The 26,666-nt window shown below is 50.9% G+C and overlaps 1 protein-coding gene across 3 annotated transcripts in view; it reads left to right on the plus strand.

Moving 5' to 3' along the window:
• The window catches only part of TRPM4 (transient receptor potential cation channel subfamily M member 4), a 39,368-nt gene extending 12,904 nt beyond the window's left edge, over positions 1-26,464 (plus strand). For all 3 annotated transcript variants that reach the window (XM_047836147.1, XM_047836148.1, XM_047836149.1), the window contains 16 exons: positions 1,686-1,798; positions 2,120-2,461; positions 2,617-2,751; positions 7,677-7,806; positions 7,982-8,127; positions 9,492-9,604; positions 9,983-10,060; positions 14,406-14,837; positions 20,340-20,472; positions 20,628-20,802; positions 21,051-21,228; positions 24,806-24,999; positions 25,197-25,329; positions 25,572-25,644; positions 25,730-25,835; positions 26,095-26,464. In XM_047836147.1, the coding sequence (XP_047692103.1) occupies positions 1,686-1,798; positions 2,120-2,461; positions 2,617-2,751; positions 7,677-7,806; positions 7,982-8,127; positions 9,492-9,604; positions 9,983-10,060; positions 14,406-14,837; positions 20,340-20,472; positions 20,628-20,802; positions 21,051-21,228; positions 24,806-24,999; positions 25,197-25,329; positions 25,572-25,644; positions 25,730-25,835; positions 26,095-26,099 (2,486 nt within the window). In that variant the 3' untranslated portion in view covers positions 26,100-26,464. The remainder of the gene's footprint in view (positions 1-1,685; positions 1,799-2,119; positions 2,462-2,616; positions 2,752-7,676; positions 7,807-7,981; positions 8,128-9,491; positions 9,605-9,982; positions 10,061-14,405; positions 14,838-20,339; positions 20,473-20,627; positions 20,803-21,050; positions 21,229-24,805; positions 25,000-25,196; positions 25,330-25,571; positions 25,645-25,729; positions 25,836-26,094) is intronic.
• The last annotated feature ends 202 nt before the right edge of the window (positions 26,465-26,666 follow it).

The following is a 26,666-nucleotide window of genomic DNA, read 5'->3' on the forward strand; positions in this document are numbered from 1 at the left end:
GGGGCTAGGGCCAGAGGGTCAGGGGGCTAGAGAGGTGGGGCTTGGGGATGTGAACGGAAGTGGGGGCAGGCACAGCGAATCGGGGTGGGAGGGGGGCTGCCTCATCCACTGGGTGGACAAAGGGGGGCCCTCCCTGAGATGCCCAACCCAGGGAAGGTCGGTTCTGGGGAAAGACGCTGAGCTCCACAGGGGGACATGATGAACCTGAAGGGCTGTGGGTGGGGGGAGGTCCAGGTGACCACTGGGGAGACGTGATTAGGCAGAATATAAAGCGAGATGTTACAAATCTTTTTTTTTTTTTTTTTTCCTTCTCTGGAAACTGTGAGGAAAGTAGGGGAGGTTTATTTATTTTTAATTCAAAATTTTTAACCGTATTTATTTTGAGAGAGCGCGCGAGCGAGCAGGGAAGGAGCAGAGAGGGGAGGAGAGAGAGGATCCCAAGCAGGCTCTGAGCGGTCAGCCGTGAGCCAGAGGCAGGGCTGGAACTCACAAACTGTGAGATCATGACCTGAGCCGAAGTCAGGGGCTTAACCGACTGAGCCACCCAGGCGTCCCCAAAGCGGGGAACCATTGTCATTCCCATTTTATAGATGAGGAAACTGAGGCTCCCAAGGTCCAGTGGCTTTCCTGGCGAGACACTCAGTTGGTGCCGGCAGAGCTGGGATGGGATCCCAGGTCTGCCTGCTTCGGCCCATTGCTCATCGGCCCCCCCACTAGATTACACCCCCTCCTTCTGCCATACCCACTTTGGGAACCACCAAAATGTGCTGAAAGTCCCTCCTTTGTTTTGGAAATTGGCGTGGAGCAAGCAGAGGGAGAAGGAAAAACGGACTCCATGGCACAGGGGCTCTGAGGCCCAGCCGTGTCTACACTTGCCCGACTTCTTGGCACCACTGGCTGCCTCACCTTTCAGGCTCTCGTTGACCGCATCTGTTTGGATCCATGCATTGTTGGATCCAACTTTTGCTCTTCCTCGTCCCCCACCCCCACCCCAGTGATCTCCAGGGTCTCCCAGAGCCCTTTTCATGTTTGGATACTTTTTCCAGTCTCATTTTCTGCTACTCATTTTTCTTCTCTGTCTTCTCACAAATACCCTTAAGTTTCAGGAAATCAGAGCGACTCACTTTTGCCATCACATCCTGTGTTTTCCTGCACCCAGACCTTTGCTTGGGCTGCTCCCTGCTGCCTTGAAGTTTCTTTCCTCATCTTAGACGCACACCTCCGAATCCTGCCTGTCTTTCAAAAGCCCTACCTCAGTGCCCCTCCTCTAGGAGGCCCCCTTGGATCCCCCTCACCCCTCCGCAAGCGTAGCCTCCCCCCCCCCCCATTCCATTTGAGGGTAGTTTTGTGGTTCCTGGACACATGTCTCTGGAATGATCTCCTTCAAGGCAGAGGCTGTATGGGGTTTCTCTCTCTATCCCGCCCACTGCCTGGTCCATAACCTACCTCAATAAATGTTAAATGGATACATGATTTCCTTTCCTTCTTCTTGAGGACTCTAGACCACTGGTCTGCGCATGATCTCATGCTTGCAATAGCCTGACTTCTTAAAGACCCCAGGCTGTACCCGACAACATCCCCTTTTTATGGGGTTTAAATGTCAGGTATCCCCCACAGAAGCAAAACAGACATTCATCTGAAGTCCCCCCTCCCATTTCTTGCCCCCCCCCCCCCCCCCCTTTCAGCCTGTGGGAGCTCTGAAGCCTCAGCTTACCTGGACGAATTGCGTTTGGCTGTGGCTTGGAACCGCGTGGACATTGCCCAGAGTGAACTCTTCCGAGGGGACATTGAATGGCGGGTGAGGGGGCGGAGCGGGGGTGGTGGTGGCGGCGGCTGTGGATCCTGACAAGGAGGATGCACTCTCCTCCCTCCCTGACTTCTTCCACATCTGACTCGCCCTTGCATTGTGGCCTGTCCAGCCTTCTCTTAATTGTCCATCTGTTCCCGTCTTGTTTCCACTATCCCCACCCATCCATCCACCCACCCATCCACCCACCCACCTACCCATCCGTGGTGCACTCCTGGCTCTGTACCCCATCTCTTGTCCTTAACGTCTGCCCTCCGCGGGCCTTCTGTCTTCTGTGCTCTTCTCTTACCCCATCAATCCTCGCCCTGCCAGTCCTTCCACCTGGAGGCCTCCCTCATGGACGCCCTCCTGAACGACCGGCCCGAGTTCGTGCGCTTGCTCATCTCCCACGGCCTTAGCGTGGGCCACTTCCTGACCCCGACGCGCCTGACCCAGCTTTACAGCGCCGCGCCCGCCAACTCGCTCATCCGCAGCCTTCTGGAGCAGGCGTCCCACGGCGCGGGCACCAAAACCCCAGCCCTTACACCCTCTGGGGAGCCCCGACCCCCTGACGTGGGGCAGGTGCTGCGGCTGCTGCTGGGGGAGACGTGCGCGCCGAGGTACAGCGCCGGGGGCGTCGTGGATCCCCACCCGGGCCAAGGCTGCCAGGAGAGCGTAAGGAGCGAGCGAGGCCGGGCTGCGCGGGGAGGAGGTGCCGAAGGACCTGGGGGCGGGGCCGGGGAGGGGTGTGCGCCTGGACGGGGGTGGGGCTGATGGCCGGGGGCGGGGTCAGGGAGGGCCAGTCCTCACCGCGCCTCCCTCGCCTGCAGAAGTGCCTGCTGAAGGACAAGGCCCCGTCGGAACTCACGCTGGACGCCGTCCTCGGGCAGGCCCCCTGGAGTGACCTGCTCCTCTGGGCGCTGCTCCTGAACAGGGCTCAGATGGCCCTGTACTTCTGGGAGATGGTGAGTGCTGACGTGATCTCCGATTCTACTTTTCTCTGTGTCCCGCCCTGTCCTTTATTTCTACTGGACCCCAGTGCCCGGCCCCTGACGTCACCCCCACCCCCACCCCCGTTCGCCATTCCTGATAGATGACGCCATCCCCTGCTTCTCCACCCGCCCACCCCCAATATCACGCCTTTCTCCTGACTTGTCGTTTCCACCAGCAATATATATTGGGCGTTTTCCCTTGTCCATACACGGGACTCCGCCTCGTTCTCTCGGAATGGTTACCTCCAAGGGGGAAGTTAGAAGGTTATCTGGTAGCCGAGGGGGAGTCGTTTAAATATAGTTACACCTGGAAAATCGAGATGCATCGTGGTAGTGGCCATGTCGAAGGGGACAAAACCCGAGGCAAGGACACCAGCTAAGAAGGTGAATCTGGAGGCCTCCAGGCAGCCAAGATGAGGGCCTGGACTAAAACAGGTGCGATGGAGGTGTTGGGACCCATTTGAGAAGCTTGAGAAGTTTTTAAAGAGAAAGAAAGAAAAAAAAGAAGAGTCGGAGGGTTTGAGGAGGATCTAAGATTGAGCCTATTTTTATAGCACAGAAATATCTTAACAGGACTTCTTCAGCCTTGGGTTGTTGTTTTCAGCCCATCAGGCCATGGCTTAAATATAGAATTAAAAAAATATATATGTTTTTTAATGTTTGTGTTTGAGAGAGAAAGAGACAGCACAAGCAGGGGAGGGGCAGAGAGAGGGAGAGAGAGGGAGACACAGAATCCGAAGCAGGCTCCAGGCCCTGAGCTGACAGCGCAGAGCCCGAGGCAGGGCTTGAACCCACCACCCGTGAGATCATGACCTGAGCCAAAGTCAGACACTTAGCCGACTGAGCTACCCAGGGGTTCCCCCCCCCCCATTTTTAATATTTATTTTTGAGAGAGAGCACAAGTGGGGGGCAGAGAGGGGCAGGAGAGAGAGAGAGAGAGAGAGAGAGAGAGAGAGAGAGAGAGAATCTGAAGCAGGCTCCAGGCTCTCAGCTGTCAGCACAGAGCCTGATTCAGGGCTCAGACTCACAAACCATGAGATCATGACTTGAGCTGAAGTCGGACGCTCAACCGACTGAGCCACCCAGGGGCCCTTAGATTTCTTTTTTCATTGAGATCAAATTCATCTAATATAAAATTCACCATTGGAACCACTTAAAACTGCATAATTCAGTAGCCTTTAGTAGGCTCGCAGTGTTGGTTCAACCTCTAGTTCCAGGATGGTTTCATCATCCCAGAAGGAAACCCCAAACCCATTTAACACTCGCTCCCCATTCCCTCCTCCCCCAGCCCCTGGCAATGACTAATCTGCTCCCGGTCTCTATGGACCTGCCCATTCTGGATACTTCATAGAAATGGAATCATCTCGGATGTGGCTTTTTTGCACTTGACTTCTTACGCTTAGTATAGTGTTTTTGTGGGTCATCCCGGGTTGTAGGTATAGCCGTGCTTCCTTCTATTTTGCATCTGAATAATATGCCCTTGTATGGATACGCCACGTTTTGTTTATCCATTCATCTCTTGCTGGTCGCATGGGTTGTTTTGACTTTTTTGGCTATTGTGAATAATAGTGCCGTGAACACTGGTGTGGAAATACCTGCTCGGGTCCCTCCTTCCCGTTGTTTTGAGTATATACTGAGGACTCCAATTGCTGGATCATATAGTAATTCTGGGTTAAATTTTTTGAGGCACTGCCATTCTATTTTCCATAGTGGCCGCACCATTTTACATTCCCGCCAGCAGCGTGCAGGGGTTCCAATTTCTCCACATCTCCACCACCATTGTTATTTTCTGTTTGTTTGTTTGTTTGTTTTTTATAATTGCCATCCTAATGTGGTTTCGATTTGTGTTTCCTTAATGATTAATGACACGGAGCATCTTTTCATGGGCTTATTGACCATCCGTTTATCCTTGGAGAAATGTCTATTCAAGTCCTTTGTCCATTTTATAAATTGGTTTGTTTATCTTGTTGTTGTTGTTGTTGTTGTTGTTGAATTGTACGAGTTCTTTATATGCTCTGGATATCAATCCCGTATCAGGCATATGACTTGCAGATATTTTCTCTCTTGCTGTGGGTTGCCTTTTCATTCTGTTGACAGTGTTCTTTGATTCACAAAAGTTTTAAATTTTGACCAAGTCCAACTTGTCTGTCTTTTTTCTTTGTTTTTGCTTTTGGTGTCACATCTAAGTAACTATCGCTAAATCCAAGGTCACGAAGTTTTATCCCTGTGTTATCTTCCGAGGGCTTTATGGTTTTGTAATTATATGAACTATAACTATTTAATCCTACACGTTAGTCTTACTGAGATTCCCCATGTGTGATCAGTCACTTCTCCTTTGCTGATCTTACGAGTCTCTGGTTTTGGCTTTTGACAATTGGATTAAAATGTTTTTCAACGTGAACCTCTTTGAATTTATCCCACTTCGAGTTCCTTGCTCTTGCACGTACAGAGTCATGTCTTTCATCAAAATTTGGGGAGTTTTACTCCATTATATCTTGAAATATTCTTTCTAGCCATTTCTCACGGTCCTCTCCCTTTGGGACTCCTATTATACATATATTGGTGTGGTTGATAGTGTCCCACAGGTCTTCTAGGTTCTGTTTATCTGTCTTCATTCTTGTTTCTTTCTGCACCCCAAACCGGATCGTCTCAATTGATCTGTCTTCAAGTTCATGCGTTCTTTCTTCTGTCTCCTCAAAGCTGCTGTGGAGCCCTTCTACTGAATTTTTCATTTCAGTGACTGCACTTTCTAGCTCCAGAATTATTACGTTTGTTTTTGTTTTCTGGTAATTTCTGTCTTTTTATTCCTATTCTCTAGTAAGACATCCTTCTCCTGGCTTTCTGGAGTTTTTGTCCATGATTTCCTTTAGCTCTTTGAGCACATTTCAGGCAATTAATTTAAAGCCTTTGTCTAGTAAGTCTGGTGTCTTAGCTTCTGCAGGAACGGTTTCTGTTTCTTTTTTTTTCCCTGATACCGTGCCGTACTTTCTTGTTTCTTTGCCTGCCTCATCGTTTTGTTTTGTTTTAACTGGGCATTTGGAATAATATAGTGTGGCCGCTCTGGAAGTCAGCTCACCCCCTTCCTTCAGGGTGCGTTGTGGTTTGTTGTGTTGACGGTGGTGGTGTTTGTTCAGTGACTTTTCTAAGCTCTTTTGTAAAGTCTTTATTCTTTGTCATGTGTGGCCCCTGAAGTCCCTGTTCTGTTAGGTTAGTGGCCAGCTAGTGACTTGACAGAGAAATCCTTAAATGCCCAGGGCCTGGGGTGGGGGCGGGGGGTGAGGGGTGAAGGGCCCAACACTCCTGGTTTGCAGATTGTCTCTGTGTTGGAGCTTTCTTTTTCTTTTTAAAAATTTTAATGTTTATTTTTAAGCCTGAGCCCAAAAATTCTGACCTGAGCCGAAACCAAGAGTCAGACACTCAACTGGCTGAGCCACGCAGACACCCCTGGAGCTGTCTTTCGACACTCAGGCAGGCTGTTTGCCATTTTGCCTTAGCCTTCACTTCCTGCTTTTGCTGACACAAAAGGTCAGCAAGAGGTGAAAAGTTAGCGTTTTCTCGAATCTCTTCGGAGCCTGCACCATCTCAGTCATGCATGTAGCCTTCTAGATTCCCTGATACACGTAGGAACTCCTCAAACTCTTATTCCTTCAACTCTCCTCTCCCCCAGCCGCTTTCCTCCCCAGCTGCTGAGTATATTTATCTTTTGTTCGCCTTGACTGTTATTTTTTGCCTCAGGCGGCTGAGGCTAATCTATTTGTCCTTAAATGCTTTCTGACACCGCCCGGGAAGCCATTTCTGGTTGGGGGAAGCTCCGAGAACCTTGAGACAAAACGCAGGCCCTTGAGCTGTTCCTTCAGATAGCCACCAGCTAAATCCACACGCGCACACAACCACAATTATTTAAGGAGAAGATCTGAATCTCCCTCTGGTACCAACAGCTTGCACCAGGAACAGGCCGCCCTTGAGCCGGGGTGTTGACAGTGGTAGTTAAAATGTCACAGTGCTCTTTTGCCCAAAGTTGGCGTTTTCTTTCTTCGTTGAACTTTCTCCTATTTGTTGTAAGTTTTATAGTCCGGTCTTGGACTCTGAGAAAGTTGGTTCTGACAGCTTTTGCCAGCTTATCTGTTGCTTTTTGGAGAGACAGAGTTTTGAAATTCCGTACTCTGCCAGTTTAGGGGACATTTCTTCCAACTGCTGCTTGACCTGTCTGTAACCTCTGAGGTCATTCGAACTCTACCCCAGCCCCGCTCCCTGAACTATCTGACTTTTTTTTTTTTTAAGTTTATTTATTTATTTTGAGAGAGAGCTCGCGTGCACGAACTGAGAGAAACAGGGAGAGAATCCCAAGCGGGCTCCGTGCTGTCAGCACAGAGCCTGATGTGAGGTTTGATCTCACGAAGTGTGAGATCATGACCTGAGCCTAAATCAAGATTCGGATGTTTAACCCACTGAGCCACCCAGGTGCCCCTGAACTTCCTGACTTTTGACATTTTCACCTGATGCCCAGATTCACCTACAAACATTGCTTCAATCTTGGCCTCTGATGACCCTGGTTAATTTCTCACTTCTGGCTCTGTCCTTTCCCTTGACCACAGGCTTCCCCCCACCACCACCTTCCGTGAGCCTCTCTAAACTCTGACCCCATCTGGGGTGGCTCAGTCCGTTAAGAATCCGACTTCAGCTCAGGTCATGATCTCATGGTGTGTGAGTTCCGGCCCCGCCTCGGGCTCTGTGCCGACAGCTCAGAGCCCGGAGCCTGCTTCGGATTCTGTGTCTCCCTCTCTCTACCCCTCCCGCGCTCATGCTCTGTCTCTCTGTGTCTCAAAACTAATAAATGAAACACTGAAAAACAAATAAACTGTGACCCGTATCCAAGACCCCTCTCTCTGTCTCTTCAGGGCTCCAACGCCGTGGCCTCGGCTCTCGGGGCCTGTTTGCTGCTCCGCGTGCTGGCACGCCTGGAGTCGGAGGCGGAGGAGGCGGCCCGGAGGAAGGACCTGGCGGCCAAGTTTGAGGGCCTGGGTGTTGGTGCGTCAGGCACGCGTGCGTGGGGGCGGGGACAGGGCGCTGCCTTGAGGGGTGTGTACATCCCCCCCCACTCCTCCTCTCACAGCCCTGCGCCTTCCCCTTCGGTCCCCTCGTCCTTCCCCGCACACCGCGCCCTCGCTCCTTCTCTTCCCTCATTTGTGTCTCCCGCCCCCAGACCTTTTCGGGGAGTGCTACCGCAGCAGCGAGAAACGGGCCGCTCGCCTACTGCTCCGCCGCTGCCCGCTCTGGGGGGATGCCACCTGCCTGCAGCTTGCCATGCAGGCCGACGCCCGTGCCTTCTTTGCCCAGGATGGGGTCCAGGTGAGCCCCTGAGGTGCCAGCATCCTCAACAGTTCCCACCTGGACTTTGGGATGTATGGAGGATAAGCCCCTGCCACTGCGGGCAGCGAATGGACTTGACCGGCCTCCCGCTGGGAGACCACCCACCCTCCAGAAATTCTCAGCCCTCTCCCAGGAGGGCTGCTCTTCCCAGAAGAAGCCCCACCCCCTGCCACGGGAAAGCCAACCCTCCCACAGCAAAGCCCACCCTCCTAAAAAGCTCCCTCCGCGATAGGGAAATTCCTGGTGACTTTAGAAAGTCCCCTCTGGCACACAGGAAGTCCTGCCCACTCCCACGGGAAGTCTCACTCCTCCCAAAGGAAGCCCTGCCTCGTCCACAGGAAGTCCTCCCCACTCCCACGGGAAGTCTCACTCCTCCCAACGGAAGCCCTGCCTCGTCCACAGGAAGTCCTCCCCACTCCCACAGGAAGTCTCACTCCTCCCAAAGGAAGCCCTGCCTCCTCCACAGGAAGGCCTTCCTGCTTCCTTTGAGAGGTCCTCAGTTCCAGGTCTCAGCAATTAGAATGACCTCTCTGGACAGTTACCTAGTGTTTTGGACAGAGCTGAACTCTGATTTAGGAATCCCACCCTTCCCCCCCGGGAAATCCTCTCCTTTGGGAAGCCCTGCTTGGCTCACGGTCGCTCCCATCCTGACCATCCTGACGTTTTAAAACCTTTCCCAATATCAATGTAAAGCTGAACAGGGGTAGGGCACCTGGCTGCCTCAGTGACTCTTGATCTCAGGCTCAGGGTGGTAAGTTCAAGCCCCAACGTCGGGCATAAAGCTTACTTAGAAAAAAAAAAAAAAAAAAAACACAACACCTGACAGGGGCTCAGAGAATCCCACCCTCAGTTCAGGAAGCCTGCCCACCCCAACCGGAAGTCCTGTCCTCCCCTGTCCGGAAGGATTTGTCTGGCATTTCAAGTAGTTACCCAGAGTCCTTTGCTTTGAATGGTGGTGACACTTATGAGTTCCAGCTTGGGTCTCTTCCTTAACCTCTCCGTGCCCCATCTGTGCAAAGGGAGAAAATACTAGTCAGTACCTGTTCTCCTGGGGGGGGGGGGGGGAGGGGGGTGGTGAGAGTTCAGTGATCTCATCTATGTAAAATGCTTCACCTGGTATCTAGCATATTGTGTTAATAAACGTTGGTTTTGAAACTCTACCCCCTAAAACCTGGGACAGGTTCTCCTCACCTTTGACCCTCCCCCCCCCCGAAAAAAAAAGTTACGGCCGCCATATTGGGCGCTTGCTCTGTGTGCTGCAGCTGTTGCCCAGTTCTTCCCTGGGGTCTTTGGAAAGGGGCTGTGGGGAGATTCAGGCTCTGAACCCTCCTCACACCCCACAGTCTCTGCTGACACAGAAGTGGTGGGGGGAGATGGACAGCACCACTCCCATCTGGGCCCTGGTTCTCGCCTTCTTTTGCCCCCCACTCATCTACACCAACCTCATCACCTTCAGGTCAGTCCCTGGGGTCCGACCGGCAGGAGGGGGTGGTGCTCAGTTTGCCCTTCCTGCTCGCATCTGGCTACCTCCCCACTCGGTGTGTCCAGTGCTTCCCCTCCCCGTTCGCTCTCTTTCCCTCCCCAAGACTGGGGGCGTGTCTGGGAGGTGAGCTTGGGGGGGGGGGGGGGGCTCTGCAGTGTCTCTGGGGAACGGTTCCTCTGCCCTCTGGCTGTGGCCCGGGGGGGGGAAGATCCCTTTGGGGTGAGTCTAGGAAAGTTCCTCGCTGTCTCCCTGCCAATGTCTCTGGGTGAAGAAGTTTGGGTCTGTGTCTGGAGAATTCCTCCTCCGCTTGCCCCGTCCCCGTTCCTCACCCTGCGTTTTCCTCCATGCCAGGAAGCCAGAGGAGGAGTCCACCCAGAAGGACCTGGCCTTTGACGTGGATCCGGGCGTCAACGGGGAAGGCCCCGTGGGGTGAGTGGAGCCCCAGCTCCGTGTGACGGGGGGCACCCTGGGCAGCTTCAGGAGCCCCAGGCGCTGAGAGCAAAGCCAGAGGGCAGAGGCGGAGCTTCTGGGGGTAATGGCTTCATGAAGCCGTTGACGATACGGAGGAAGTGTCCCAAATGCCACGCTCGGCTTGCGTCAAGCTTTGGTTCTGCCGCGAAGTTTGGAAGCCAGTTTGCCTCATGCCACACATACTTCCGTCTCCGTGTAGCAAGTGGAATCAGCTGGATTTGGTTCATTCAGGGGATCCTTCGTCGTTTTTTGTTTGTTTGTTTGTTTTCTGACTCCAGGGCCATTGCCCTGAAGCTCTGTGCTGTGGTACCCAGGCCTACGCAAACGGTCTACCAAACTTGTGATGATGCCACAGAGTGGAGGTGCTGAGGGACTTGGCCGGTGGGTCAAGCAGACCTGGGTTCAAACCTTGACTTTGACCTTGGAAGTGACTTCACCCCGAGCCCCAGTTTTCTTTTCTGTTAAATGAAGGTGCATGGAAGGTTGTACCCGTGTCAGCTCAGGTTGGGCAGTGCTGCGTAAGAAAACATCCCAGGGGCGCCTGGGTGGCTCAGTTGGTTAAGCGGCTGACTCCGGATTTCGGCTCAGGTCACGATCTCACGGTTTGTGAGATCGAGCCCCGGGTTGGGCTCTGTGCCGACAGCGTGGAGCCTGCTTAGAATTCTCTCTCTCTCTCTGTCCCTCCCTCGCTGGCACGCTCGCGTGCATGCTCTCTCTCTTGAAATAAATAAGTAAACTTAAAAAAAAAAAAAAAAAGAATGCTCCGGTCTTTAAAAGACAAAAAGGAAAAGACCCTAAACTCTCAGCGACTGGCCACAAGCAACGCTCACTCCTCACGCTCCCTTTCTGGGTTGTCTGTGTCATGCCTCCAATATGGCTTCCACGTGGGGGGCGAGTGAGCAGCTCCCAGCTGGGATGTTGCTGGTCTCAGGGCAGCGGGAAAAGGGAAATGGGGAACGAGGTACTGGCTCTTAAAGCCGCCACGTGGAAGAGACACGTGTCCCTGGTGCCCACATTTTACTGGCAAAAACGAGGCGTATGGTAACTCCTCAGCCCCCCATTCTCCCACTGAGAGGGAAGCAGAATGTTTGCCGCGGAACGGCGAGGCGTGTTAGTGTGGGGGCCTCACGGGGATAACGTGTCAAGTGCATCACACTGTCTGGCACACAGTAAGCGCTCAATTAACGGGATCGTTCATTGCTACTGTGGTTATTAACCCATTTATCACTTATTTTGTTGAACGACGTGTGTAGGCGTAAGGGTCTCAACCTCTGGTAACAGAGACACGGAGAAAACGAGGCGCACGCTTATATGCATCTTTGTACCCTCCGTCTCTACTTAAAAAAAAATTTTTTTAATGTTTATTTATTTTTGAGAGAGAGCGAGAGAGAGCAGGGGAGGGGCAGAGACAGAAAGGGAGACACAGAATCCGAAGCAGGCTCCGGGCTCTGAGCTGTCAGCACAGAGCCCGACGCGGGGCTCGAACTCACCAGCCAGGAGATCATGACTTGAGCTGAAGTCGGACGCCCGACCGACTGAGCCACCCACGCGCCACCCCCCCTTTTTTTAGTGTTTATTTATTTTTGAGAGAGAGAGAGAGACAGAGTCTGGGGGGGGGGCAGGGCAGAGAGAGACAGAGACATAGCCTCTGTCTCTACTTTAGGCAGTTAGGTGAGAAGAGGGAGGGACCCTGGCCCCCAGTATCCCAGAAGAAAAAATGTTTCTGGTAAGTGTTAGAAACATGACCGGCGGTCTCTAAAATCCACTACCTGCCTCGAGGAGCAAATTTAAATGTATATATGTATACACACACGTATTTTTCCGAGATAACGCACAACGAATACGAAATATTTGTCAAGATGGAAGAGAAAGCTAAGAAAAAAATTGGGACCGCTGAGAAAAGTCCCCAGTGTCAGGATCAGTAACGATGTGCTCACCCAGTGAGCTCCCGACTTTTGCACCATGATGATGGTGACAGTGACGGCAACCATAGCTGATGTCCTGGAACACTCGCAGTGGGCAGCCAGGGTGCTAAATCCTTTTGAAAATCAGTTTCATTCCCTCAACAGCCCTATGCCGTAGAGTCTGTTATTTGAGGATGAAATGACTGAGGGACTAAGTCACTCGCCTCAGCTCATGTGACCGGTAGATGGGGGAGCTGGGATTTGAACCAGCTTCTTGTTCCTGAAGCCGTCCGTGCTCTTAACCGCTGTGGAGAGCCACCTCCATGGAGAGCTTTGTAGAAAGACAGAGTCCCGGATGCCTCCTCAGGGAGGCTCGGGATGCGCCCAGGAAACTGTGTGACCCGGCCGTGCCTGATTCAAGATGGCGGACGGCGGGGAGGCTTCTGACCCACCACGCGGTCTTGGGTCCCAGGGCCCCACGGAGGCTGAAATGCCAGATAACAGGTCTCTTTTCCTTTGACCCTAGGGAACTTTCTGTCCTCTCTGCATCTCACTCGCTTTAGCTTTTACAGTTCTTTCCTCTTGTTTTCTTGAGGGCAGCTTTTGCTGAGATAAAATTCACATTCAGTCCACCCATTGAAGGGGTTATGATTCAGTGGTTTTTAGTATGTTCACAGAATTGTGCCGTTGTCACCACAATGAACCTGAAAACACTGTCGCTGCCACAAGAAACCCTGTACCCGTTAAGGGTCACTCCTCATTCCTCCCTCCCCCCAGCCCTGGGGGGCCAATAATTGGTTTTCTGTGTCTACGAATTTCCCTATTCCTGACGTTTTGTATAAATGGGGCCATACACTATGTGGTCTTTTATGATTGGCTTCATTAACTTATCATCACGTTTTCAAGATTTATCCATGTTGTAACATGTGTCAGTCAGTGCTCCATCCCTTTATATCGCTAAATAATATTCTGGTGTGTGGCCACACCATATTTTACTTATCCATGGATAAGCAGGTGGACCTTTGGGTTGTTTCCACTCTGGGGCTATTATCTTTCTTCTTGGTTTATATATACACCTTTTTTTTTTTTAATGTTTATTTTTGAGAGAGAGAGAGACAGACAGACAGACAGCATGACTGGGGAAGGGGCAGAGAGAGGGAGACAGAACGTGAAGCAGGCTCCAGGCTCTGAGCTGTCAGCACAGAGCCTGACGTGGGGCTCAGACCCATGAACTATGACATCATGACCTGAGCTGCAGTCAGACACTCAACCGACTGAGCCACCCAGGTGCCCCTTCTGCTTGGTTTATAAAAAGAAGATGCCTTTCCAAGCCAATTTAATTTTCCTGTTAGCTTTCTGAGTTTACTATTAATTTGCATTATTCATGTTGGCTTTTTATTTTTTTTTAAATTTTTTTTTTCAATGTTTATTTATTTTTGGGACAGAGAGAGACAGAGCATGAACGGGGGAGGGGCAGAGAGAGAGGGAGACACAGAATCGGAAACAGGCTCCAGGCTCTGAGCCATCAGCCCAGAGCCTGATGCGGGGCTCGAACTCCCGGACCGCGAGATCGTGACCTGGCTGAAGTCGGACGCTTAACCGACTGCGCCACCCAGGCGCCCCGTGTTGGCTTTTTAAAAAATAAAGTTTATTCATTTATTTTTAGAGAGAGGGAGGGAGAGAATCCCAAGCAGGCTCCAAGTTGTCAGCACAGAACCCAATGCTGGGCTTGAACTCACAAACCATGAGATCATGACCTGAGCCGAAATCTAGAGTTGGAAGCTTAACCAACGGAGCCACCCTGATGCTCCTATTTTGGCGTTTTTGATCTGAGGTCGGAGTTAAGAGTCAGGCTGAAATTGGGACAGAGGATCAGAACTTGGAGGAGAAGGGTCAGAGACAGGAGTGGACCGAGGAGGTCAGAATCCAGAAGCCAAATACGGCTGTGTGGTCCGAGGTCAGATCCGGAGAACACTGGGCCAGACAGCCTGACATCAGAATTTGTGGGTCAGAAGTTAATGTTCAGGGACAGCACTGTCTAACCTGGGGAGCCGAGATCATGAAAGTGAGGGGGGTCAGAGGTCAGGGGGATGGTCCAAAGTCAGAGAGTCAGAGGCTATGAAGGTGAAGGAAGAGGGAGTCGGCAGTCAGACACGGGTCAGAGGCCAGAGGGTGGAGAAAGTCAGAGGTAGAAAGTCAGCAGTCTTGATGGTAGGAGATTTCAGAGGTCAGGGGTTAGATACACGGGTCAGAAGTCAAGGCGATGGCAGGCAGCCGACTTGGTTTCAGGTCCGGCAGGGTTAGAAGTCAGATGGGAAAGGTGAGAGGCTTGATGATGGGGAAGAGGGGCTCAGAGGTCAGGCTGAGCCCTCCTCCCCCCTCTCCCCCCCCCCCCGCAGGCTGGCAGAGCCCCCTGAGCAGACCCCCGTGGGGACGCTGACGCGGCCTGGACGCAGGGGCTGCTGCGGGAGGTGCCCCCCACGCCTGCGCCGCTGGCCCCAGTTCTGGGGGGCGCCGGTGACCGCCTTCATGGGCAACGTGGTCAGTTACCTCCTCTTCCTGCTGCTCTTCGCCCACGTGCTGCTCGTCGACTTCCGGCCCGAGCCGCCCGCCGCCCCGGAGCTGCTGCTCTACTTCTGGGCCTTCACCCTGCTCTGCGAGGAGTTCCGCCAGGGCCTGGGCGGCGGCTGGGGCAGCCTGGCCACCGGGGGGCCCGGCCCGGGGCCCCGCCGGGCCCCGCTGCGCCACCGGCTGCACCTCTACCTCGCGGACGCCTGGAACCAGTGCGACCTGGTGGCCCTCACCTGCTTCCTCCTCGGCGTGGGCTGCCGGTGAGTGTCCCCGTGACCTTGGGCCGCGGGCCCTCCCCGCTGGGCTGGAGCCAGCTCCGCTTCTTCTTGAAAAGCAGGCAACCCCTTCTTGCTGGAAGGCACCCACCGCGGAACCGCGGGCCCCCAGCAGTTTGCTCGCTCGCGTGCGGGAATCCGGCTTGAGGGACGTGGGGATCGGGCAAGAACCGCACTGTGGTTGTTGCTGTTCTAGATCTGCAGGCTCTCGGGCTTTTCTCTAGTCCTCGAACCTGGCCCCACAGCTGCAGCACCAGCTGGTGGACCGGAGTCCTCCCCCCAGACACCCGGCCGGGCGCGGACAGCATCCTGGCCTTCTCCTCTCCTCTGTCCTCCTGCCCACCCCCCCCCCCCATTGGATCCCCTCTCCCTCCCGCCCCCCCGCCCCAGCCTCCTGGACGCCCCTCTCCCCTCCAGTCCATCTCCCGTGGGGCCCGCAAGGGTCTTTCTACTCCCAGAACTGACCCGTGGCTGCCCAGCACCCCTGCACTTGGCACTGGGAGCCCTGGACGGTCCTGGCGCGCCCATCTCTCCCAGCCTGTGCCCCCATTTCTTTCTCTTTTCGTCATCCGGGCTCCGGCCCCTCCAAGCAGCTCGCAGTTCCTTCCTCACAGCCACGGGGGCTTTGACCTTGATCCTAAATATTTTCAATCTGTGCAGTTACAAAATTGGAATCAGAATTTGACCAGGACAGATGAGTTCTTATCAAGGAAGTGTTTTCCAGTTTCTTCAAACTTCCTCGGTCAGTTTTATATGCAGGGCAGTTAAACTAATTAATTTTCTTTTTCCTTCTTTTCTTTTTCTTCTTTCTTTCTTTCTTCTTCTTTTTTTTTAAATGTTTATTTATTTTTGAGAGAGGGAGAGAGAGAGCACGCACAAGCAGGGGAGGGAGACACAGAATCGGAAACGGGCTCCAGGCTCTAAGCTGTCAGCACAGAGCCAGAGGTGAGGCTTGAACTCAGGAACCCTGAGATCATGGCCTGAGCTGAAGTCGAGGCTTCACCGACTGAGCCACCCAAGCACTCCATATTGTTATTTTTATTTTCAGTTTCTGAAATTACTTCAACCTCATGAATTATTATTTGGGTTAAGTCGTACCACAAATATTGGGCTTATCATTTGTGTTATTGTCTGTATCGAATTTTGCCCAAACCTAGGTTCTGGGTTTGTGAATTTTACTTTGTGGCTTTGATTCATTCGTGTCCAGTTTTCCTGGGTCAAATTTTATAGATTCACATTTATATTTAAGTTTTTTAAATTAAAAAAAAATATTTTAGAGGGGGGTGGCAAGTGCAAGAGTGGGGGAGGGGCAGAGAAAGAGAGAATCTTAAGTAGGCTTCTCGCTCAGTGCAGAGCCTGACTGGGGGTTTGATTCCATCACCCTCGTGAGTTCGAGCCCCGCATCGGACTCTCTGCTGTCAGTGCAGTGCCCGCTTCGGATCCTCTGTCCCCTTTTCTCTCTCTGTCCCTCCCCGCCCCCCCAAAAATGTATAAACATTAAAAGAAAAAAAAATTGTCAGGAATTCACCTCAAATATTTCTGTCGCCAAGACTGGGCTGTGTAATGTTAGTTCATTTCTTCCATGGTTTCCAGATCATACTGTGTGGTGCCCAGGGAAAGGGCAGGGGCATGTCAACACATCCTTGGGGACAAATTGTCGTGTCTTTGAGTCTCGCTGTTCCCCTTTCTCGAAACACTTTTCCCTCTTCTCCTTGGCCAAGCCAATGCCTCCGCTTCCTTTAGGCCTCAGTTTTGCTGCCTCTGTCTCTGGAAGGCTTCCTTTATCCTTGCCAGACTCCGGGTCCCTCCCGTGTGCCTCCCTCCTGTCCTGAGGTCACCCCAAATGGTGCTGTCAGTCTGGCTTGTGCTGTCTTTGTCCTCACACAAGATTATAAACGCGACAGCATCTCCCAGCAACTTAAAATGTCTTTGAAATACAGTCTCTTGTCAAAGAAATGCAGAACGATGTCCTCAGTGAACAGAATTAAACAAAAGAAAGGCACAGAACAGAAACCGACATTATTCTTCAGTCTTTCCGAGAGTCCTCACTCTTCCATCCACGGTCGCCATCAAGAGTTTGGTGCACGTTCTGCCTGGTCTTTCTTTTGTTTTAATGTTGATTTATTTATTTTTGAGAGAGAGGGAGAGGGAGACAGAATCCCAAGCAGGCTCTGTGCTGTCAGCGCAGAGCCCAGTGCGGGGCTCGAACTCACGACCCCTGAGATATGACCTGAGCCGAAATCAAGAGTCGGACGCTTAACCGGCCGAGCCACCCAGGCGCCCCACATTCTGCCTGTTCTTTTTCTGTGCTTTTACATGGACAGAGACACATACGTTTACACACAAATGACATTATATTTGCGGTATTTTTCGCCAACTTTTTTTTCCGCTCTTCGGTATGTCCTGCCATCCTTTCCGTGACCGTGTTTGCAGATATACCTTGGTCTTTGAACATGTGTCATCCGGTTCCAGAAGAAGGGGGTTTCAGCCGCCGTTGGCTACAGATTAGACAAGACCGACTTCTCCTGGCCAGAGTGTATTGAATGAATGAGTTCTTTTCATAAGGCAGGGAGACTGAATTTCTAAACTGGAAGAGGTAGAAATCTGGCCGAAAGTCTTGCCACAAAGTCTCTTTCATTTTCTACTCAAGATAACAGGAAGTTCTAATCAGGTATTAGCTGATGAGGTTTCTTTTTTTGTTTTTTTTGTTTTAAATAAAGTCCCAGGGGCGCCTGGGTGGCTCAGTTGGTTAAGCGACCGACTTCGGCTCAGGTCATGATCTCACTGTTCGTGGGTTCGAACCTCACGTCAGGCTCTGTGCTGACAGCTCAGAGTCTGGAGCCTGCTTCGGATTCTGTGTCTCTCTCTCTCTCTTTCAAAAATAAACATTAAAAGAAAATACATGTCCGTTTATGTTTGTTGATCTTTTACATATGTGTATGGGTAGGTGCTCTCTGAACCCTTGTTATTGTTTTTCTTTTTAAGTTTATTTATTTTATGTATTTGTTTATTTTGAGAGAGAGAGTGTGGGAGGGGCAGAGAGAGAGAGAGAGAGAGAGAGAGAATCCCAAGGAGGCTCTACACTGTCAGCCGACTTGAACTCAGGATCCATGAGATCGCCACCTGAGCCAAAGCCAAGAGTCAGATGCTTAACCAACTAAGCCACTCAGGTGACCCTGGTTTTTTTTTTTTTTTTAAGGTTTTTTTTTTTTTTTTAAATGTTTGTTTATTTTTGAAGGAGAGAGAGACAGAGTATGAGTGGGAGAGGGGCAGAGAGAGAAGGAGACACGGAATCCGAAGCAGGCTTCAGTCTCTGAGCTGTCAGCACAGAGCCCGACGTGGGGCTTGAACTCACAAACTGTGAGATCATGACCTGAGCTGAAGTCAGTCACTCAACTGACTGAGCCACCCAGGCACCCCTAAAGAATTTTTTTTAATCATTTATTTTTGAGAGAGAGAGAGTGGGGGAGGGGCAGAGAGAGAGGGGCGGGGAGACACAGAATCTGAAGAAGGCTCCAATGTCCAGGCTGTGAGCACAGAGCCTAATGGGGGGCCCAAACCTACGAACCATGAGATCGTGACCTGAGCCCAAGTCGGATGCTTAACTGACTAAGCCACCCAGGTGCCCCTAAAGATTTTAAGTGATCACATCCGATAAGGGGCTCAAACTCACAACCCCAAGATCAAGAGTCCTATGCTCTACTGACTGAGCCAGCCAGGCACCACAAACTCTTGGATTTGTTCTCAATATCTTCCCACGGTCTGTAGCTTGTCTTTTCACTTTTGTATATTATTATTATTATTATTTTATTTTATTTTATTTTTTAAAGTAGGCTCCATACCCAACGTGGGGCTGGAACTTACGACCGTGAGATCAGAAGTTGGATGCCCTTATCGACTCAGCCAGCCAGGCACCTCGCTTTTGTATATTATCCTTTTTTTTTTTTGTCATCATTATCTGTAAATTGCTCCCTTTCTCTGAATAGTTCCGCATTTTGTTTGTCTGTTTGTTTGTTTGTTTGTTTATTGGCACAAGTGAGCGAGGGGCAGAGAGGAGAGAATCCCAGGAAGGGCAGAGGGAGAGAAAGAGAGAGAGGGAAGCAGCGTTCGTATTTTTACCCGAATTGGGGCTCCAGCTCGCCCAAAGTGGAGCTCAAGCTCCCTCAATGTGGGACTTGAACTCACGAACCATGAGATCATGATGTGAGCCAAAGTCAGATGCCGAACAACTGAGCCACCCCGGCGCCCCTTGTATATTATCCTGAACATTTTTTTACTCTTTAAGTTTTCATGCTGAAATACCCCGAGACTTACAACAAATGCTGCAGCAACAGTACAGAGAATTCCTCCACACCTTTCACGGGGATCCCCAAGTGTTAACATCTTGCATTACCCAAACCAGGAAATTCTTATTCAAATCCCTCCGTTGTCCCACTGATGTCCTTTTTCTGCTCCAGGAGCCAATCCAGTTCGCCAGTCCTTTGGCCCTTATGATCTTAACACCCTTGGACAGTCCAGACCAGTTACTGTGTACGATTTGGCTCCATTTGAGTTAGTCTCGGGTTCCCTCACGAGCAAACGTAGGCGATGCGTTTTTGGCAAACAGCGTTGCCTTTCACTGTCGGTCGTATTTATGTTACCTTTTGCTGCAAGGAAGTTTCACATGTCCAGGTTGTCAAATTAATCTGTCTTTTCCTTTAGTGTGATCTTATATATATCACTTGCATAAAAGGCTTCGCTTGTTATGTGACAGCTCATCCTCTGAAGCCCAGGAAGGAATTCTTCTATAGTTTTGTCAGATTTTATTTTATTAAAAAAAAAATTTTTTTAATGTTTTATTTATTTTTGAGACCGAGAGAGACAGAGCATGAGCAGGGGAGGGGCAGAGAGAGAGGGAGACACAGAATCCGAAGCAGGCTCCGAGCTGTCGCACAGAGCCGGACGCGGAGCTCCAACTCACGACTGTGAGATCATGACCTGAGCTGAAGTCGGACGCTCAACCGACTGAGCCACCCAGGCGCCCCAGTTTTGTCAGATTTTAATGTGTTGCCTTTTACTCCGTTTTTTATCCATTCAGAGTTCAAGTACGTGATGCTGCAAAACAGGGATGTGATTCTTTATTTCCCCCATAGGATTGCTAAGGTTACTGGCCTTTGACCTTCCTCTGTGAATTGTGTGTTCTCTTTAACCACTCTCCCGTTAGGTCGTTTGTCTTCTGCTTACTGGTCTGCTGGAACTCTCTAGTGGGCCTCTTATAGGTTGGACAGGTATTCTGGCGGTTTTCCCAACTTGATTGTTACAGGGACCTCCCAAATTCTTGCCAAGGCCGTGGATTACGAAGCCATTTTTAAGGGTGTGCGGGCGCCCCGCGGGGCTCAGCTTGGCCCTGTGAAACCTGGGTGAACCCCGGGGGAATCGGAGGGTCCCGGCTGCGGCCCCTCCCGAAGCCTGGTGTTGGTGACCCCTGCCGCGTCTCCTCGCACCCAGGCTGACCCCCGGCCTGTATGACCTGGGCCGCACTGTCCTCTGCCTCGACTTCATGGTCTTCACGCTGCGGCTGCTGCACATCTTCACGGTCAACAAACAACTGGGGCCCAAGATCGTCATCGTGAACAAGATGGTGAGGGGGGCGGGGCCCGGGGGCGGGTCCAGAGGAGGGAAGGGGCGGGGCAGGGAAGCTGGGAACACGTGCACGGAACAGAGTGGGGGTGGAGCTTCGGTCCCAGGGGGCGGGGCCAGACTTCGTCTCGTTTCCCGCCCCCCTCCCCCACACAGATGAAGGACGTGTTCTTCTTCCTCTTCTTCCTCGGTGTGTGGCTGGTTGCCTACGGGGTGGCCACGGAGGGGCTCCTTAGGCCCCGGGATCGTGACCTCCCGAATATCCTGCGCCGTGTTTTCTACCGGCCCTACCTTCAGATCTTTGGGCAGATCCCCCAGGAGGACATGGATGGTATGGAGGATGAGAGGGCTTGACACCCTCCCTCGGGGCTCCCTACCAGTCCCCCTGTCTCTGGGTCTCTATACCCCTCTCTTTTAGTCTCTGCCTCGCTCTCCCTAGGCCTCTGGGTGGCCCCGTGCCATCTCTATGGGATTCTGTCTCCCTCTCTCAGGGTCTCTGCTCCCCCACGCCCCCCTGAATTTTTGTTTTTCTTCGGTCTCTGTCTCCCTGGCCCCACCTCTGAGTGTCTCCCTTTACAGTGGCCCTCATGGAGCATGTCAACTGCTCGTCGGAGCAGGGCTTCTGGGCACGCCCATTGGGGGCCCAGGCAGGCTCCTGCGTCTCGCTTTATGCCAACTGGCTGGTGATTCTCCTCCTCATCATTTTCCTGCTCGTGGCCAACATCCTGCTGCTGAATTTGCTCATCGCCATGTTCAGGTGAGACCTGACTGCTCTCTGATCTGACCTCACCCAGCATGACCCTTGACCGCAGCGTGACCCTCAATCCCAGCTTGACCCTGTCCCCAGCATGATTGGTGATTCCAGCCTAAGCAATTCTGTTTTTAGTCCTTGAATTCTGACTCGGATCTAATGCTGGCTTGGGGGGCACCTGGGTGGCTCAATCAGTTAAGCGTCTCTTGATTTGGGTTCAGGTCTCCCTGAACCCATGGGTTCATGAGTTGGAGCCTCGCATCGGGCTCTGTGCTGATAGAGAGGAGCCTGCTTGGGATTCTCTCTCTCCCTCTCTCTTTGCCCCTTCCCCCCGACTCTCTCTCTCAAAGTAAATGAATAACCTTAAAAAAAAACAACAACAGTGAAATATCAGTTCATATCATACCAACTAACTCGGATGGCTATAATTTTGTTTTTAAGTTTATTTTGAGAGAGAGAGAGCACAAGCAGGGGAGGGGAAGAGAGAGAGAGGGAGAGAGAGAAGCTCAAGTAGGCTCTGCTCTGTCAGCTTGGAACCATGTGATCATGACCTGAGCCGAAACCAAGAGTCAGATGCTGAGCCGACTGAGCCACCCAGGCGCCCCTCACTCTGGTTTTGGTTTGCATTGCCCTAATGACCAATGATGGTTAGCATCTTTCCATGTGCTTATTGTCCATTGCACTTCTTCTTTGGAGAAATGTCTGTTCAGGTCTTTTGCCTGTTTATAAACTGGGTTGTCTTTTTGTTGTTGAGTTGTAGCAATTCTTTACATATTTTGGATGTAAACTCCTATCAGATATGTGATATGTAAATATTTTCTCCTTTTCTGTTGGTTGTCTTTTCCTGTTCTTGACAATCCCGTTTAATGCACAAAAGCTTTAAATTTTATTAACTGTACTATTGGTGTCATATCTAAGGACTCATCAGTAAATCCAAGGTCATAAAGATTTACTCCTATGTTTTATAGTTTTAGCTCTTCTATTCAGGTTGTTGGTCTGTTTCAACTCGATTTTTGTACATGGTATGAGCTAGGGGTCCAACTTCATGCTTTTTGGCTTGCAGAAATCCAGTACTTACAGGTCTGTGTTCAAGAGACTGTTTTTTCCCCATTGAGTGGACTTGTCACCCTTGTTAAAAATCATTTGGCCGGGGCGCCTGGGTGGCTCAGTTGGTTGAGCTTCCGACTTCGGCTCAGGTCATGACACAGAATCGGAAGCAGGCTCCAGGCTCTGAGCTGTCAGCACAGAGCCCCATGCGGGGCTCAAACCCATGAACTGCGAGATCACCTGAGCCAAAGTCGGACGCCCGACCGACTGAGCCACCCAGGTGCCCCTCAACATACCTCTTTTGAGGGGGAAGGGGACACAATTCAACTCCTAATGTTCATAGATGTATAGGTTTATTTCTGGACCCTTATTTCTGTTCCATTGGTTGATATGTCTATCTTATGCCAGTACAACCACACTGTTTTGATTGTGTAGGAAATTTTGAAATTAGGAAGTGTGAGTCCTTCAACTTTGTTCTTTTTCAAGATTGTTTTGGCTACTCAGGGTCTCTTGCAATTCCCTATTCATTTGTGGATCGGCTTTTACTTTTCTGCAGAAAAGGCTGTTGGAATTTTTGTATGAATTGTGTTGAATCTGTAGATTGCTTTGGATAGTATTGGGATGTTAACAATAGTAAGTTTTTGGATTCACGAACACAGGTTGTCTTTCCATGTGTTTAGATGTTCTTTTAAATATCTTTTAGTATTGTTTTGTAATTTTCAGTGTAGAAGTCTTTTGCCTTGGTTAAATTTATTCCTAGGTGTTTTATTCTTTTAGATTCTATTATAAATGGAACTGCATTCTAAATTTCCTTTTTGGATTGTTCATTGCAGGTGTATGGAAACACAGTTGATTTTTGGTTGGTGATCTTGTACCCTGCAACTTTGCTGAATTTGTTTGTTATTGTGATTCTCTGAGATGTTTTAGAAAATGTTTTATTTTTATTTTATTTTTTTTTTGAGAGAGGGCAAGTGGGGGACGGGCAGAGAGAGGAGGACAGAGGATCTGAAGCAGGCTTTGTGCTGGCCGCAGACAGCCTGATGTGGGGCTCCAGCTCACGAACTGTGAGATCCTGTCTTGACCCAAAGTCTGACGCTAAACCAACAGAGCCAACTAGGTGCTCCTCTGAGATTTTTGATATATAGGAGCATGTCATTTGTGACTAGAAATAGTTTTACTTCATTTCCAATTTGTATGCGTTTTCTTTTTCTTGTTTAATTGCTCTGGCTGGCACTTTCAGTCCAATGATGAATAGCATGGTGAGACTGGGCATCCTTGTCTTATTCCTTATTTTAGCAGGAAGTTTTCAGTCTTTCTTCATTGAATATTTTGTAGGCTTTAGGTTTTTCATAATTATCCTTTACTATGTTGAGGAATTTTCCTTTCAGTCCTGTTCTAAGTCAAAAGGAAAAAAAAAATTTTTTTTTTTATCACAAAAGGGTGTTGGATTTTGTCCTACGCCTTTTCTGTGTCTCTATGTCAGTTGAGATGATCATGTGAGATAATCATGTTGTTTTTTTTTTTTTTTTCTCTATGAAGGCGGTGTGTTGTATTGATTTTTGTATGTTGAACCACCTTTGTATTACTGGGATAAATCACTTGGTCATGGTGTATAATCCTTTTAATATGCTGCTGAATTCGGTTTGCTAGTATTTTGTTGAGGGTATTTGCATGTATATTCATAAAAAATATTTATCTGTAATTTTGTTTTCTTGTGATCTCTTTATCTGGGTAACCTCATTGGTCTCATAGAATGAGTCAGGAACTGTTCTCTCTTAATTTTTTTGGAGAATTTGAGAAGAATTGGTATTAATGCTTTCTTTCTTTCTTTTTTTTTTTTTTTTTTTTTGACTATTTGGTAAAATTCACCCGTGAAAACATCTGGGCCTGGGCTTTATTGTTGTTGGGACATTTTTTGGTGAGTGATTCAATCTCTTTACTTATTATAGGTCTTTTGAGGTTTTCTGTTTCTTCTTGAGTCAGTTTTGGTGATTTGTGTGTTTCTAGGAATTTGTCCCATTTATTTCATTTAGGTTATCTAATTTGTTGGCATACAATTGTGACAGTGTTCTCTTATAATCCTTTTTATTTCTGTAAGGTCGGTAGTAATGCCCTCATTTTCATTCTGATTATAGCTATTTGTGTTCAGCTGACTTTTTTTTTTTTTTTCTTTTTTATGAGAGAGAGAGGAAGAGGGAGAGAGAGGGAGAGGGAGAGAGAAGCAGGCTGAGAGAATCCCAGGCAGGCTCCACGCTCAGCATGGAGCCTGACACAGGGTTTGATCTCACGACTGTGAGCCCCTGTGAGCCGAAATCAAGAGTTGGACTGCTAATTCATGACACCATGCCAACTTGACTCCTGACATCTGACCCTTGGCCCTCCTCACCCAGCTTCTAAGTGCATCCTGTAATACCTCTGACTTTATGGATTCCAATATCTGCCTGGTGCCTTGGACTTCAAACATATTGTTCAACATCTAACGTTGGTCTCTTGCTGGCTTTGACCTCTGGTGACCCTTGACCTCTCGTCCCCATAGCTACACCTTCGGCAAAGTACAGGGAAACAGCGACCTCTATTGGAAGGCGCAGCGCTACAGCCTCATCCGGGAATATCACTCTAGGCCTGCACTGGCCCCGCCCCTTATCGTTGTCTCGCACGTGCGCCTCCTCATCCGCCGACTACGCAGGCGCAGGGCCAGCTTGCCGTCCTCCCCGATCTTCGAACATTTTCGTGAGAGCGGGATTTGGTGAAAAACACAGGGGACGGGACCTGGAGAGAAAGAAGAGCATAGACAGGCGGGGAAGGATACCCAGGTTCACTAGTGGGGCGGGTGTGCAATATTAGGGGGCGTGGCCTGGGAGGGCTCCCTCGGGATGCTTTGGGTAGGGAGGCGAGGTCGAGGACTCCATCCTTACTCTGCCCTCCAGGGGTCTACCTTTCGAAGGAAGCAGAGCGGAAGCTGTTGACATGGGAGTCGGTGCAGAAGGAGAATTTCCTGCTGGCACGCGCCCGGGACAAGCGCGAGAGCGACTCAGAGCGTCTGAAGCGCACTTCGCAAAAGTGAGGGCGGGGCGGGCCGGGGACTGGGCTTCCTGCTTCGGGGGCGGATCTTGTGACTTGGGTTGAGTGGAACCCAGGGCAGGGCTAGAGAAGAGCGGTGCTCCAGGTGGAGCCTGCACGGGACAGGGTCCTGGAACTTTGGGGAGGGAGGCGGGGGGGGGGGGACGGAACGGGGCTTTCCGAGGGTGGGGCTGGTGGGCTGGTGGTACTGGCCTGATGCCGTAGGTTGTCCCGGGTTGCAGGGTGGACACGGCATTGAAGCAGTTGAGACAGATCCGCGAGTATGAGCAGCGTCTCAAAGGGTTGGAACGGGAGGTGAGGACTTCTGGACCGGGCTGGGGGAGTATGGTCGGGGTGTGGGGTTTTGGTCTCGTTCCTTTACGTCCCTCCTGCTCCCAAGGTCCAGCACTGCAGCCGTGTCCTGGGCTGGGTGGCGGAAGCCCTGAGCCGCTCGGCATTGCTGCCCCCCGGGGGGCCACCGCCTCCAACCCCACCTGGGCCCAAAGGTCAGTGTTGTAGGGTCCACCTGTGTCTATCCCTAGCCTCTGTCACCACCACCGTGCTTTCTGGGTTCTGTGTTCCTCGATCCCTGAGTGTTTTTCTCACTTTGCCGCCCTTCCTTTGGCCCTGGGTCATTCTCTCAGTCTCCTTTGGGCTTTTCGTCCTTATTGCTCCTTTTTTTTTTTTTTTTTTTTGCCACTTTTCCATTTTTTTTTCTGTCCTCTCCATCCCCACCATCTGTTCTCTCTTCTCTCTCTCCCCCAGACTGACCCCTGCTGGCAGACTTCAAGGAGTAGGCCCATAGGGCGTTTTTACTCCCCAAGTCCTAGCTGGTCTTGGACCCTTGCACCTCCTGGCCTTGTCCTCGAGGTGGGCCCCATGCTCATGGAGGACCACCTGGGCTGCTGTCAGGACCACCTCAGGGAGTGTCATCCGTTGGGACCACGGCAGGCCTGGTTCCCCATAGAACCAGTCCCAATCTAGAAGGATCGGCCTCTGGAACCCAGGCATTGACCTTCTGAAGGTCCTGCCACAGCCCACTGGGCAGAAGGCTGCAGGGTCCTTGGGATGCAGGGACCACAGATCCTACTTGTAGCTCCCCACACTGGGGAAATAAAGCCATTTGAGAGGAGTAGAGTCTGCTGCTTGATTCTTGGGGGAATGATGAGTGTGTGCCATTTGCTGGGCCGGGGCCGGGTTTGGGGTCATTGAGAAGTTTGTTGCTGTATTTTAGATAATTCCCGGTCTGTTCCCCCATCCCAGGCCCACTGTTGCTGTCTGACTTAGGCCCAGCATCTCTCTCTCTCTTTTAATGTTTATTTTTGAGAGAGAGAGAG

Source organism: Prionailurus viverrinus, chromosome E2 (genome assembly GCF_022837055.1).
Source record: "Prionailurus viverrinus isolate Anna chromosome E2, UM_Priviv_1.0, whole genome shotgun sequence".
NCBI classification, from domain to species: Eukaryota; Metazoa; Chordata; class Mammalia; order Carnivora; family Felidae; genus Prionailurus; species Prionailurus viverrinus.